This window comes from Abramis brama (genome assembly GCF_963993115.1).
Source record: "Abramis brama genome assembly, chromosome: 24".
Lineage (NCBI taxonomy): Eukaryota > Metazoa > Chordata > Actinopteri > Cypriniformes > Leuciscidae > Abramis > Abramis brama.
In genome coordinates, this window is record NC_139986.1 from 10002261 (window position 1) to 10016233 (window position 13973).

General features: G+C 46.1%; 1 protein-coding gene across 1 annotated transcript in view; it reads right to left on the reverse strand.

Annotated features, from left to right (window-relative positions):
- Positions 1–2584: 2584 nt before the first annotated feature.
- Positions 2585–13973, reverse strand: part of LOC311075164 (ADP-ribosyl cyclase/cyclic ADP-ribose hydrolase 1) — a gene marked incomplete at its 5' end in the record, with an annotated part of 174732 nt that continues 163343 nt past the window's right edge. The window contains one exon of the mRNA XM_084102362.1: positions 2585–2771. Within this exon, the coding sequence (XP_083958488.1) occupies positions 2696–2771 (76 nt within the window). The 3' untranslated portion in view covers positions 2585–2695. The remainder of the gene's footprint in view (positions 2772–13973) is intronic.

A 13973-nucleotide genomic window follows, 5' to 3' on the forward strand; every position in this document is an offset into this window, starting at 1 on the left:
TCAGTTAGGAACCTAAGTGTGCTCTTTGATACCAATCTTTCATTTGAAAGCCATGTTTCTAGTATCTGTAAAACAGCATTCTTCCATCTTAAAAAACAGTTAGTTCATGCGTTCATGACCTCTAGGCTAGATTATTGTAATGCTCTTATGGGTGGTTGTCCTGCACACATAATAAACAAACTACAGCTGGTCCAAAACGCAGCAGCTAGAGTTCTTACCAGAACCAGGAAGTTGACCATATTAGCCCGGTTCTGTCAACACTGCATTGGCTCCCTATTAAACATACATTTTAAAATATTGCTGATTACTTACAAAGCACTAAATGGTTTAGCTCCACAGTACTTGAGCAAGCTCTTAACGCATTATAGTCCTTCACGTCTATTGTGATCTCAAAATTCTGGCCAGTTGATAATAGAATATTACCTATTACCTACCATATAATACCTAGAATATCAAAATCAACTGCTGCCGGTAGACCCTTTTCCTATTTAGCACCAAAACTCTGGAACAGTCTTCCTAATATTGTCCGGGAAGCAGACACACTCTGTCAGTTTAAATCTAGACTAATAACACATCTCTTTAACCTGGCATACACATAGAAAATAATACATTCTTATTATTCAAATCAGTTAAATGATTAGGCTGCATAAATTAGGTCAGCCGGAACCGGAAACACTTCCTATAACACCCAATGTACTCGTTACATCATAAGGAGAATGGCATCTATGCTAAGGTTAGTCTTTCTGTTTATTCCAAGTTTACTCTAATCAGCTGGATCCGGGCCATATCCAGATCAGATGGTGGACCTGCGCCTAGACACGACCACAAAGCATGATGTTGTCAGCCGGATCCGGGCCGTATCCAGATCAGATGGAGGACTTGCGCCTAGACACGACCACAACTTATCCCTGAAGTGTCAGCAGAGATTGTGTCAACTAGACTCTCCCCTGTGAAGGCCTCATCGACAGCCAAAGGCACTGATCCTCAACAAACCTGTCTACACACCGCGTGATGACTCCGATCTTCAACCAGATGGAACTGGATAATATTCTGATTGTTCCAATCCAATTGGTCCTTTGCCACTGTCGCCTTTTTCGCCTTTGTCACCTTTTTTCACCTTTGTTGCCATTGGCTTTTGGCTTGCTTAGTTGGGGACATTTAATTTAACATTTAATTTAAAATTCAACAATAATATTGATCTGCCTGCATTGACACCATTATATGAGAACTTAGCTGGACGATGACATCACGGTTTTCTCCAGAGCGGCTATATATATAAATGAACTAAATTAATAACTTTTTTACAACAAAAATGAAACATCACTGAACTTACTTAAGCTGGACTGTGATGCTATTTTCTTCTGGAAACAAAGTTTGTTGAAATATTTTCCTGTTATCTCTGTAAAGCTGCTTTGAAATGATCTGTATTGTAAAAAGCGCTATATAAATAGATGTGACTTGACTTGACTTGACTATGACAATGTTGGCGGAATAGATCTGCTACCCTGCTGCTGTAGGTTATTGCTGGCTTTGCTGCTGCTGCAGAACAAGTACAGGACTTATACATACAAGACACGCTGCTATGAGCAAGTAAGACATGCTTCTGCAGTACAATATAGCGTGCATGATTTACCCATAGCAGATCTATACAGGTGGAGCTGGGGAAGGTGGAGGGTTTCTGAAAGTGTGCTGCACTGCTAAGGCAAATGCTACCCAAGTATTTGAAGGTTGAGCACGTAAGCTCATTGGCTACTGATACTGCAGGAACCAATCAGCTGTGCCCTATAGATGATGATGTGATTGCAATCAGGCTGAGTTAAGGACCTATTAGCCTGCGCCATCTAGAGTTTCATGACAGAACTTTGTATTTTTAAAGAGTTTAAATTGATGCTGTTTCACTATCGCAGGATTTAGGCTACGCTTGAATCCAACCTGAATCAAAACTTGTAAAGGGGACACAGCTGACATATTTTTCAACAGCAAGGCATCTGGGTTATTCATATCTGTCTTTGGAAGTTTTATAGAATCCAGACTACTCTGCAACACACTAGCAAAGCAAAGTGTACCATAAGCAAGTCCATGTGCCACAGGAACTCTCAAACAGGCTGTTGTTTGTCTGGGGTTTAGATGTAAATTTAATGAGAGTAACAGCAGAGATAAAAAGATATATCCAGCACGCATTCTTTTTTTGTCGTTTTATATGCCGATTTTGCTGATTTACTCCTTTGTGAAAAAGTCCATTATTATAGATAATAAAATGTATAATTCTTCTTTGGCGTTGATGTAAACAGCCTCTAACTCCACATAGACGGCCCCAATACATCCCGACTGGGCCACATTGTACTGTAATTATCAGTAGTGACGTAGGTTACTATGACCAACCATTTAAACTTTATCATATCTTGTTTATAAGCATTGTGCTGTTCAATTCTGTTCAATTTATACTGATTTAAGTTGATTAAGTGGCAGAAAGGGAGCACCTGCCTCACTACATTTTGCCATCTTGAGACTCATAGCACTTCATTTTATTACATTTTATTTTGCATAGCACTTCAATTTATTACATAGTTTTGGCCAATCGGTATCCAGGAACAGAACTATCTATAATCTAATTGATGAATGATGAAATACATTTTCCCCAAAATTCTAACTGCTGTAATACATACTGATATTTTTTCAAGTGTATGTTTATACATTAGAAGAGGTTGTTGAAACATCTTTGACTGGTTGCCCATCTGGGATTCTTCATACACTGCAGAATTGTCAGTGTCCTGTTTAGAAAAGATACAAGGGAAAAAATGTAATGTTAGCTATTGCTAATTGTATATAATTGCATTACCATTGATATCATGTATACGTTTCATGCAGTAAATGAGAATGCAGAGCTAAGAACTTGGTTTGAATGCGCTTCATAAGCCAGCCAAGTAAGCCCTTTTTCCAAATACCCCGGCCCATACTGTATGTAGCACATATTGTCAGGAAATACCATCAGGATTTGTAAGGTAGGACTAACCCACAACCCTACCCCTAATCCTAAAACAATGCAAAGTTGTGAGGTAGGCCAGATTTTCAGAGCACCAGCTTTGAATTTCCAATTAACAATGCCAAAATGGGTTTGTTTACATTGTATTGGCACACGTATGCAACACGTGTAGAAAAAAAAAACATGGCACGTCACAGTGTTTGTGTACAGCATTTAAGTATTGTTTGGCATAATTTTAAAGTACAATAACAGAATTATATTATATTAATTTTGTGTAAGCCACGTAACTCGGGTTTGTATTTGTGCGCCAAGGTTTACACCAGATTTAAACGGTAATGTATCTTGGCTGACCAGTTGTGATTGGATCTCCAAAAATACATCCTAATACCAAATGGAAACAGGACCTCTCTCTCAGTCACTCAATTTCAAAAATATTTTATATAATTTGCAGGCGTCAGGGCGCTATCAATATATGGGAGACTCCAGGAACTTCCAGGAGAGGTAGGATATCTGGGTAGCATTGAAATAGAAGCTTCAAAATACTGCCAATGCCACTGTATTTTTTAAATGGTAGTATTGTCAGTATGGTAGTAATGTTGTATGTGTGGCAGTTACACTATTTAAAACAGTCATATGAACAATTATGTCTGCAAAAACATTACAAGAGAGTCTTTTTGAGTGCTGTTGGCTTTCTGCCACGCCCTGTGTAGTAAATACTGTGTAGAATTTGCGTCTTACTGAGTGTTCCCTTTTGAGTTTGGTCCACTCAACATTGCGCCAGTAGCTGACACTATGGGGAATCTCCTTTCTCTGAGAATACTGAAGCCTGATTGAATAACGCCATTGCAGAGCAATGGCCAATGACATTCAAGCGCTCAAAATAGGGACAGGTCTTCCTGTTATTTAAGGCGGCGATGAACGGCATTGCCTCAGAATCTTTTTTCCTTCAGACAGATGAACTGTCTTCAAGCCACCATCTACAAACTGAGTGACACATAAACTGCCTTGGAACTAAGAGCAGTTAACCCTCTGAGGTCGACAAACGCGCCGACGCGTTTTGCCGGATTTTCTCCACATTGTAGCACTATAAACTTAAATTACTCCATCATTTATGGTCATACAGAAAAAAGAAATATAAAAAAAGAATCTGTGATATTTCTCCTTTTGTATGTGTCCACTTACAATCAAATCAAAACATTGTGCTTTTGTAAAATAAAGAAAATAAACAGGGTGTGCTTTCTGCCTCTCCGTCGCGGTGAACTTTTTTTTCTTGAGCACGTCTATAAACTGAAACAAAACTCAGCGAATACTTGTCACACATTTATGAGCCATATACCTTTATAAACATTTAAGTGTGTACTTTTAAATGATCGGATTCAAAACGAAAACAAATATTCTCTGTTTAAGTAATTTGTATAAAACCAACAAGATGTCCAGCTTCTCAAACGCTTGCTCATTACAGTTAATTTGGCCACGCCTACTCGCGCAAAAGATATTCACATGCAAATCTCCACATGGAAGCGAACGCGCTCGTTACCTCAACAACAAAACACTTCACTTCACTTTTCGTCGAGTTTGAAAGACGTGCCTGAGCTTACATTGGATTTAGGCTACCTCAGAAGAAGAAGAACGCGATTTGAAGACAAGAAAGATAAGGTAAGAAATTCTTACATAGCCTAGTTTGTTATTGTTGCATAAATGTCACGTTGCAGCTGTTGCTAGATATATGGGGAATATTATAATATTTAGACCCGTGTTTACTGTGTTTGTGGATATCTGCTCAAACATAGATATGTTTATGGTAACCATAATGTTTTATATTTGAGAGTGATCGCGTTTGAATGTATCATATTTTGCAAGCGATCGCGTTTGAATGTATCATATTTTGCAAGCGATCGCGTTTGAATGTATCATATTTTGGATGAAAGCAAAACGCACCAAACGGCTTCATGTTTTTATTATTATCTCATTTCATATCATCATAACGGATGGAAACATTTGAAGTAACATGATAATCAATATATTTTTCACTAGCTTAGTTGTTACTGAAATCTTTTGGAAGATTTATAGGCTGCTATAGGTTATTTATTGTTATTATTATTTTATCCGCACTGCGCATATACCTTATGCCTACAAGGCACAACAAACCTGGTGTTCATTATATTATATATCGTTGGAAACGTGTGTGTGTGTGTGTGTGTGTGTGTATTCTGTGAATTTTAAAAAGGAATTTTAAAAAGCAATTTTAACCAGAAAAATCTAATATTTATTTCCAAAATCGTGCAGGCCTTTCTCTTGATATCAGTATGTTCACTTTTTTTTTTTTCAGGTCCCAGATGCCACTGAGGACTTCAACATTCACATGAGTCTCAGTACGTGAACATGGTAAAATGAAAATCTTGGAAATGAAAGGTATGTACAATGTTTTTAGGAATGACACAAAGGTCTCTGTCTTTGAAGTGCTTTTTTGGCATTTGTTGTGTATCTTTGGATTATGTTGTGTTGTAAATAAATCCAAACAATTTAAAAGCCATTCTTTTTTAAATCTCCTCATTTACAGTATTGTGCAAGGTTGCTCAGAATGATAGGGGCCTGATAGCTCCTAATAGGGCCGTTAGGGGAGGTTCTTTGTCTTTCTCAGGTGAGAAAAGCTTACATATTAATGAGCTCTCGCATAAGGCTTTTTCACACAAAACACGTCGTAAAATTTTTAAATCAATATATTGTCTTATCTGAATGAGCAGTCAGGGTGATTTTCACATAGTTTTGCAGCAAATATTCTAGGCTACGTCATACAATTTTCAAAAGTCTTGTGAAGAAATAATCAGTATGGGTTTCATGGCCTTATTTCAGTGAGAATTTTTTTTTGTATTTTCAAAAACCACGCATAAATGTCATTATCTCAAAACTACAAACTTTTACATACATGCTGCTGATATATTATTGTAGCAGAGTTTGTGCTGAATACAGTGTAATTAGACTTTAGCCATGAAAATGTCACAAGTAACAGAAATAACCAGAAATGTCAGAGCATGTCAGAACACCTCCAGGGCCCAGAAAACAGCTCAGACCTCAGAGGGTTAATTTGGTATTGGATTACTTCCACCCCAAGTGCAACACTGCCATGTTCTCATTTGTACGGACAACACAGCACTATTGTATTCATTTCCAGGGCGCTGTACACTAATGACCCATGCAAAAGATGCAGAGTCGCTTTTATGTGTTTTTTTTGTTTTTTGTTTTTTTAAATACTTTGTTTATCCCCTCCTTGAACTGCCACCTTACCGTGGTGGAGGGGTTTGAGTACCCGAATGACCCTAGGAGCTATGTTGTCTGGGGCTATATGCCCCTGGTAGGGTCTCCCAAGGCAAACAGGTCCTAGGTGACGGGTCAGACTAAGAGCGGTTCAAAAACCCTTATGACGACTATAAATTCGAGGACCGTGACGTCGCCCGGTATGGCGCAGCCGGGGCCCCACCCTGGAGCCAGGCCCGGGGTTGGGGCTTGTATGCGAGCGCCTGGTGGTCGGGCCTCCCCCCATGGGGTCCGGCCGGGCTCAGCCCGAAGGAGCGACGTGGGGCCACCCTCCCGTGGACCCACCACCTGCAGGAGGGACCGTAAGGGGCCGGTGCTAAGTGGATCGGGCGGCAGTCGAAGGCGGGGGCCTAGACAACCCGATCCCTGGACGCGGAATCTAGCTCTAGGGACATGGAACATCACCTCTCTGGCGGGGAAGGAGCCTGAGGTTGTGCGTGAGGTTCAGAGATTCCGACTAGAGATAGTTGGGATCACCTCTACGCACGGCTTGGGCTCTGGAACCACACTCCTCAAGAGAGGATGGACTCTTCACCACTCTGGAGTTGCCCATGGTGAGAGGCGGCGGGCTGGTGTGGGTTTGCTTATAGCCCCCCAGCTCAGCCGCCATGTGTTGGAGTTTACCCCGGTGAACGAGAGGGTCGCTTCCCTGCGCCTTCGGGTCGGGGATAGGTCTCTCACTGTCGTTTGTGCCTACGGGCCGAACGGCAGTGCAGAGTACCCGGCCTTCTTGGAGTCTCTGGGAGGGGTGCTGGAAAGTGCTACGACTGGGGACAGTGACACCTGGAGGGGCGTGATTGGGAGGAACGGCCCCCCTGATCTGAACCCGAGTGGTGTTCTGTTATTGGACTTCTGTGCTAGTTACAGCTTGTCCATAACGAACACCATGTTCAAGCATAAGGGTGTCCATCAGTGCACATGGCACCAGGACACCCTAGGCCGGAGGTCGATGATCGACTTTGTGGTCGTTTCATCCGACCTCCAGCCATATGTCTTGGACACTCGGGTGAAGAGAGGGGCGGAGCTGTCAACTGATCACCACCTGGTGGTGAGTTGGATCCGATGGCAGGGGAGGAAGCTGGACAGACTCGGCAGACCCAAACGTACTGTGAGGGTCTGTTGGGAATGTTTGGCCGAATCTCCTGTCAGAGAGATCTTCAACTCCCACCTCCGGCAGAGCTTCGACCAGATCCCGAGGGAGTCTGGAGATATTGAGTCCGAGTGGACCATGTTCTCCACCTCCATTGTCAACGCGGCCACTCGGAGCTGTGGCCGTAAGGTCTCCGGTGCCTGTCGAGGCGGCAATCCCCGAACCCGGTGGTGGACACCGGAAGTAAGGGATGCCGTCAAGCTGAAGAAGGAGTCCTATCGGGCCTGGCTGGCTTGTGGGACTCCTGAGGCAGCTGATGGGTACCGACGGGCCAAGCGGACTGCAGCCCGGGTGGTTGTGGAGGCAAAAACTCGGGCCTGGGAGGAGTTCGGTGAGGCCATGGAGAAGGACTATCGGTCGGCCTCGAAGAGATTCTGGCAAACCGTCCGGCGCCTCAGGAGGGGGAAGCAGTGCCCTACCAACGCTGTTTACAGTGGAGGTGGGCAGCTGTTGAACTCGACTGGGGATATCACCGGACGGTGGAAGGAATACTTCGAGGATCTCCTCAATCCCGCCGTCACGTCTTCCATTGACAAAGCACATGTGGATTGGTTGGGCAAACTCCCATGAGCCCTCCAGCACCCTGTAGAGGGTATAGAGCTGGTCCAGTGTTCCACGACTGGGACGAAAACCACACTGTTCCTCCTGAATCTCAAGTCTCTGGATGTTGTGGGGCTGTCTTGGCTGACACGCCTCTGCAGCATCGCGTGGCGGTCGGGGACAGTGCCTTTGGACTGGCAGACCGGGGTGGTGGTCCCTCTTTTCAAGAAGGGGGACCGGAGGGTGTGCTCCAACTATAGGGGGATCACACTTCTCAGCCTCCCTGGGAAAGTCTATGCCAGGGTACTGGAGAGGAGAATCCGGCCGATAGTAGAACCTCGGATTCAGGAGGAACAGTGTGGTTTTCGTCCCAGTCGTGGAACACTGGACCAGCTCTATACCTGTCACGACCGCCAAGGTAATAAGCACAGGATCCAAAGTGCAGCAAAGTGAGGTGTTTAATATCAAAAGGGTAATCCAAAAAGCGAAATCCAAAACAGGCAAAGGTCAGAATCCAGGTAGGCAAATAACAAAAACAAGAAACAGACAAGGCAGGGCAAAAACTCAGGCAACAGACGCGGTGTAACGTTAAACATTGATTCACAAAGAACACAAGACAAACAGGGCTTATATACATGAATGACAAGGGGATAACAAGAGACAGCTGGTGATACAAAATACAGACACCTGGGTGCTAATCACAGACAGAATTGTGGGAGATGAAGTTCCTAGTGCAAGACACCGTGGGGGTAAGGAGGACATCTAGTGGGTACCCGGGGAAACACAACCAGACACTGTGACATGACCCCCTCTCTACGGAGTGGCTCCCAGACACTCCAAGACGGAACACAGAACAAACCAAGAGATCAGGAGGGAGGTAACACGGTGGAGGATCCAGGGGAGGGACGGGGGACCAGGTCCATGCAGGGGAACAAACACGGGGGAACTAGGATAAGACAGGGGCCAGGGAAACATGGACAATAGGATGGGGAAACAGGGGAAAACCAAAAGTCTCTCAGGTGGCCGGGGCCAAGCGAACAATCCATCGGGTGGTCGGGGCAAAGCGAACAGTCCATCGGGTGGTCGGGGCAAAGCGAACAGTCCATTGGGCGGCCACGGCGGTGAAGACCCCTCGGGCGGCCACGGCGGTGAAGACCCCTCGGGCGGCCACGGCGGTGAAGACCCCTCGGGCGGCCACGGCGGTGAAGACCCCTCGGGCGGCCAGGGCGGTGAAGACCCCTCGGGCGGCCAGGGCGGTGAAGACCCCTCGGGCGGCCAGGGCGGTGAAGACCCCTCGGGCGGCCAGGGCGGTGAAGACCCCTCGGGCGGCCAGGGCGGTGAAGACCCCTCGGGCGGCCAGGGCGGTGAAGACCCCTCGGGCGGCCAGGGCGGTGAAGACCCCTCGGGCGGCCAGGGCGGAGACTTTCCCTCGGGCGGCCATGGCACCGGAACAGACACCACCGGCTCAGGAACTGGAACTGGCACCACCGACTCAGAAACAGGAACTGGCACCACTGACTCAGAAACAGGAACTGGCACCACCGACTCAGAAACAGTAACTGGCACCATCGACTCAGGCACTGGAACTGGCATCACCGGAACTGGCACTGGCACCACTGGAACTGGCACCACTGGAACTGGCACCACTGGAACTGGCACCACCGGAACTGGCACCACCGGAACTGGCACCACCGGAACTGGCACCACCGGAACTGGCCCCACCGGAACTGGCCCTGGAACTGGCACCACCGGCTCAGGCACTGGAACTGGCACCACCGGAACTGGCACTGGAACTGGCCCCACCGACTCAGGTTCAGGAACAGACACAGACTCCGGCTCAGGAACTGGAACAGACACAGACACAGACACTGGCTCCGGCTCCGGCTCAGGAACAGACACCACCGGTCCAAGTGTGTGCGTAGCCCACACACACCACATGGCTGTGGCCATAATGGCCAGTGTCGCGGTCACTGAGGGCTCAGGAATAGATGTCACCGGCTCAGGAACAGACACCACCGGCTCGGGAACAGACACCACCGGCTCAAGTGTGTGCGTAGCCCACACACACCACATGGCTGTGGCCATAATGGCCAGTGTCGCGGTCACTGAGGGCTCAGGAACAGACATCACCGGCTCAGACACAGGCTGTACGGCCATCTTGTCCATGGACACCGGCTCGGTAAACGTGACGGGAACACTTTCGGCGGCGGCCATCTTGTCCGAAGACACCGGCTCAGCAGACGTGACGTGAACAGTCTCTGGCTGGGCAGACGTGACGTGAACAGTCTCTGGCTGGGCAGACGTGACGTGAACAGTCTCTGGCTGGGCAGACGTGACGTGAACAGTCTCTGGCTGGGCAGACGTGACGTGAACCGTCTCTGGCTGGGCAGACGTGACGTGAACCGTCTCTGGCTGGGCAGACGTGACGTGAACCGTCTCTGGCTGGGCAGACGTGACGTGAACCGTCTCTGGCTGGGCAGACGTGACGTGAACCGTCTCTGGCTGGGCAGACGTGACGTGAACAGTCTCTGGCTGGGCAGACGTGACGTGAACCGTCTCTGGCTGGGCAGACGTGACGTGAACCGTCTCTGGCTGGGCAGACGTGACGTGAACAGTCTCTGGCGTGACAGCAGGCTGTACGGGCATCATCTCGGACCCGTGGTCGAGGCCGAGAGGTTTCCTCCTCCTCCGCCGTCTCTGATGGTGAGTGGACGGCTCTGGACTAGGTGGAGCCCGCTGCGGGGAAACCTCTGGATCGATGTGCGGCCAGAACGGGTAATGGAACGGGATCTCCTCCCGCCCACCTCCACCTCCTCTGCGACCTCCGCGGGTACCGCGAAACTTTACCAGGCGGGTCCCCACGAAAGAATGTTCACGGGGGGGAACATTAACCGACTTGGTTTGCCCGGTGTTCTTGCGCTGTGGCTCAGGGGAGTTGACCGCCATTCTCTCCTCCATAATCGGAGCCCACAGTGCAAAGCATTCAAAAATGCTCATTCTGGGTTCTGGTGCTGATGGTCCTCCTTGTTCCCCTCTGGCAGCGGGGAAATTGCGGCGGGCGCTCATACTGCTTGGATCCTAGAGGGTGAATCAATCTGTCACGACCGCCAAGGTAATAAGCACAGGATCCAAAGTGCAGCAAAGTGAGGTGTTTAATATCAAAAGGGTAATCCAAAAAGCGAAATCCAAAACAGGCAAAGGTCAGAATCCAGGTAGGCAAATAACAAAAACAAGAAACAGACAAGGCAGGGCAAAAACTCAGGCAACAGACGCGGTGTAACGTTAAACATTGATTCACAAAGAACACAAGACAAACAGGGCTTATATACATGAATGACAAGGGGATAACAAGAGACAGCTGGTGATACAAAATACAGACACCTGGGTGCTAATCACAGACAGAATTGTGGGAGATGAAGTTCCTAGTGCAAGACACCGTGGGGGTAAGGAGGACATCTAGTGGGTACCCGGGGAAACACAACCAGACACTGTGACAATACCCTCTACAGGGTGCTGGAGGGCTCATGGGAGTTTGCCCAACCAATCCACATGTGCTTTGTGGATTTGGAGAAGGCATTCGACTGTGTCCCTCGCGGCATCTTGTGGAGGGTGCTCTGGGAGTATGGGGTTCGGGGCCCTTTGCTAAGGGCTATCCGGTCCCTGTACGACCGGAGCAGGAGCTTGGTTCGCATTGCCGGCGGTAAGTCAGACTTGTTCCCGGTGCATGTTGGACTCCGGCAGGGCTGCCCTTTGTCGCCGGTTCTCGGTATCTTATCTCTTTCTACTTCATTCATTATATTACTAAAATCTGAATTTGAAATAAAGGATATAAAGGGTTTCCAAATAGTCTTAAAAAAGACAATTTAGCTTTCAAAATATATGTAATCTTTTCCATCGACGAACAAAAGGACATATTATTGATCCACTGTACAATAGGTGGCTTTTCCACTTTCTTCCAATACATAGCTATTAGATGCTTCGCTTGAAGTATACACGTCAATGAATCTACGAGTGCTGCTACAGTGTACAATATTCTCAGGAAAAATCCCCAAAATAAAAATTTCTGGTCTCATTGGGAGATTGACAGATACCATCTGAGAAATGAGTAAAATTACCACTTTCCAAAACTTCTGCACCTTAGGACAATTCCACATGCAGTGCAACAGTGTGCCTTTATCAGTTGAGCATTTAATGCATGTGTCTGGAAAATTCTGATTTATTTTATTTAACCTAACTGGAGTAAAATATGTTCTCATAATCCAGTTGTACTGTATTAATTTGAGATTACTGTTAATAGTTTGTGATTGAGCATCCATACATATATTTTCCCATATATCTAAGGAAATGTTCATTTTTAAATCTTCTCTCCAGAAGAACAATTTGTATTCTGAAGATTCTTTAGAGTATGACTCTAACAAATTATAAAACATCGATATTAAGCCTTTAGATTGGGAAGACTTTGATAGTAAAATCTCAAAAGAAGTCTTAATGGATATTGTAAGCTTTGTACCTTGGTAGGAAGTGTAACCCAGTGTAATAATTTACAATATTTAATTTTTTATAAATACATATTATGTGCATGTTATAAATGTATATGGTTGTGGATAAGTTCTATGTTTCCTAAGTTGATGGGATCTTTATTATTTTTATTATTTTTGTATTTTGACATTTCTATTGTTAAACCAATCGTATTCACATGTTAGCTGTCCAATCAGTGCTCTAGATTAAGGTGAAGGGGGCGGGAAGAATTGAGGGCAAAGTTGAACGAGGAAGAATGAGGAGAGCACGAGAGCGAAGAGCGTGCGATCATCTGGTATGATATTGTTTCACAAAAAATATAGTGTAATTAATGCTATAATGTGTTGCAATAGTTTATGTAGTTAGTGTGTTGTCAAAACGAGAACAGAAACTTATACTACAGAGATGGGTAAGAATTATTTTCCAGCCTCCATTTACTAATACAGCGAATGGACTATTTATAGAGACTGAACAGTGTCTATCTTGCTCGGATGGATTGTGTGTTTAGTTGGCGAGTCGTCAGCGTGAGGATTCGTGGCAGTTTCAGATGAGGATGATTCCAGCTGACTTATGAGTTAACGTGAGTGCTCAGAATTTCTTTGGTCCTGAGGAAATCGCTGCGATCGTGGGTTTGACAGACATCTAACAGTTGACGGTTTATGATGACTAATAGATACTCTCCAGTCGGAAGTGGGCCATAGAAATCTGTACTAATGTTATGCCAGGGGGCTTCTGGCAAGATTTTCAGAGGTTTTGACTGTGTAATAGGCGTGCTGCCTTGACATGCTAAACAGTTCTTGACAGTCAGTTCTGCTTTCTGGTCTATGTTACGAAACCAGACCTTTGACCTGAGCAATGTCTTTGTCTTTAGAATGCCCTGGTGTCCTTCATGGGCCAGCTGTAATACTCTGTGCTCGAGGGATGCAGGGATGCAGGTGCAGGGACCTTGCAGGATGATGGGTTCTGCAGGATGATTGCAGGATAGAACTCCTCACTAATCTGTCTGTACTTTTTCAGTGTTGCAGCATGTTGTGTGTCGCCTGTGATTCTGTGCCATGTGTTGTCTCTGATATGGGTACTGACCTTTTGCAGGATTGGGTCTTTTAGTGTTTCATCTTTTATCTCAGTGGGAGTCATAGCTTTGGGTGTGGCATGCTCAGCCACAAAGTTGATATACTCCTCTGCTACTTTCACCGCTCTTGTGCTTTTCTGCATCGGGATGGGGTGATGGGAGATGTAGTCAGCAGGGTTGTCCGCACCTTTCCTGTATTCTACCCTGAAGTTGTAGGGCTGTAGTCTCAGTCCCCATCTCTCGATCCTTGCAGGTGGTTTTGAATGTGGGTTGTTCCATATGACCTCTAGGGCTTTATGGTCAGTGACAAGGATGAAAGGGTTGCCATACAGGTACAAGTGGAAATGTTCACAACTCCACACAATGGCCAATGCTTCTTTTTCCGTTTGTGAGTA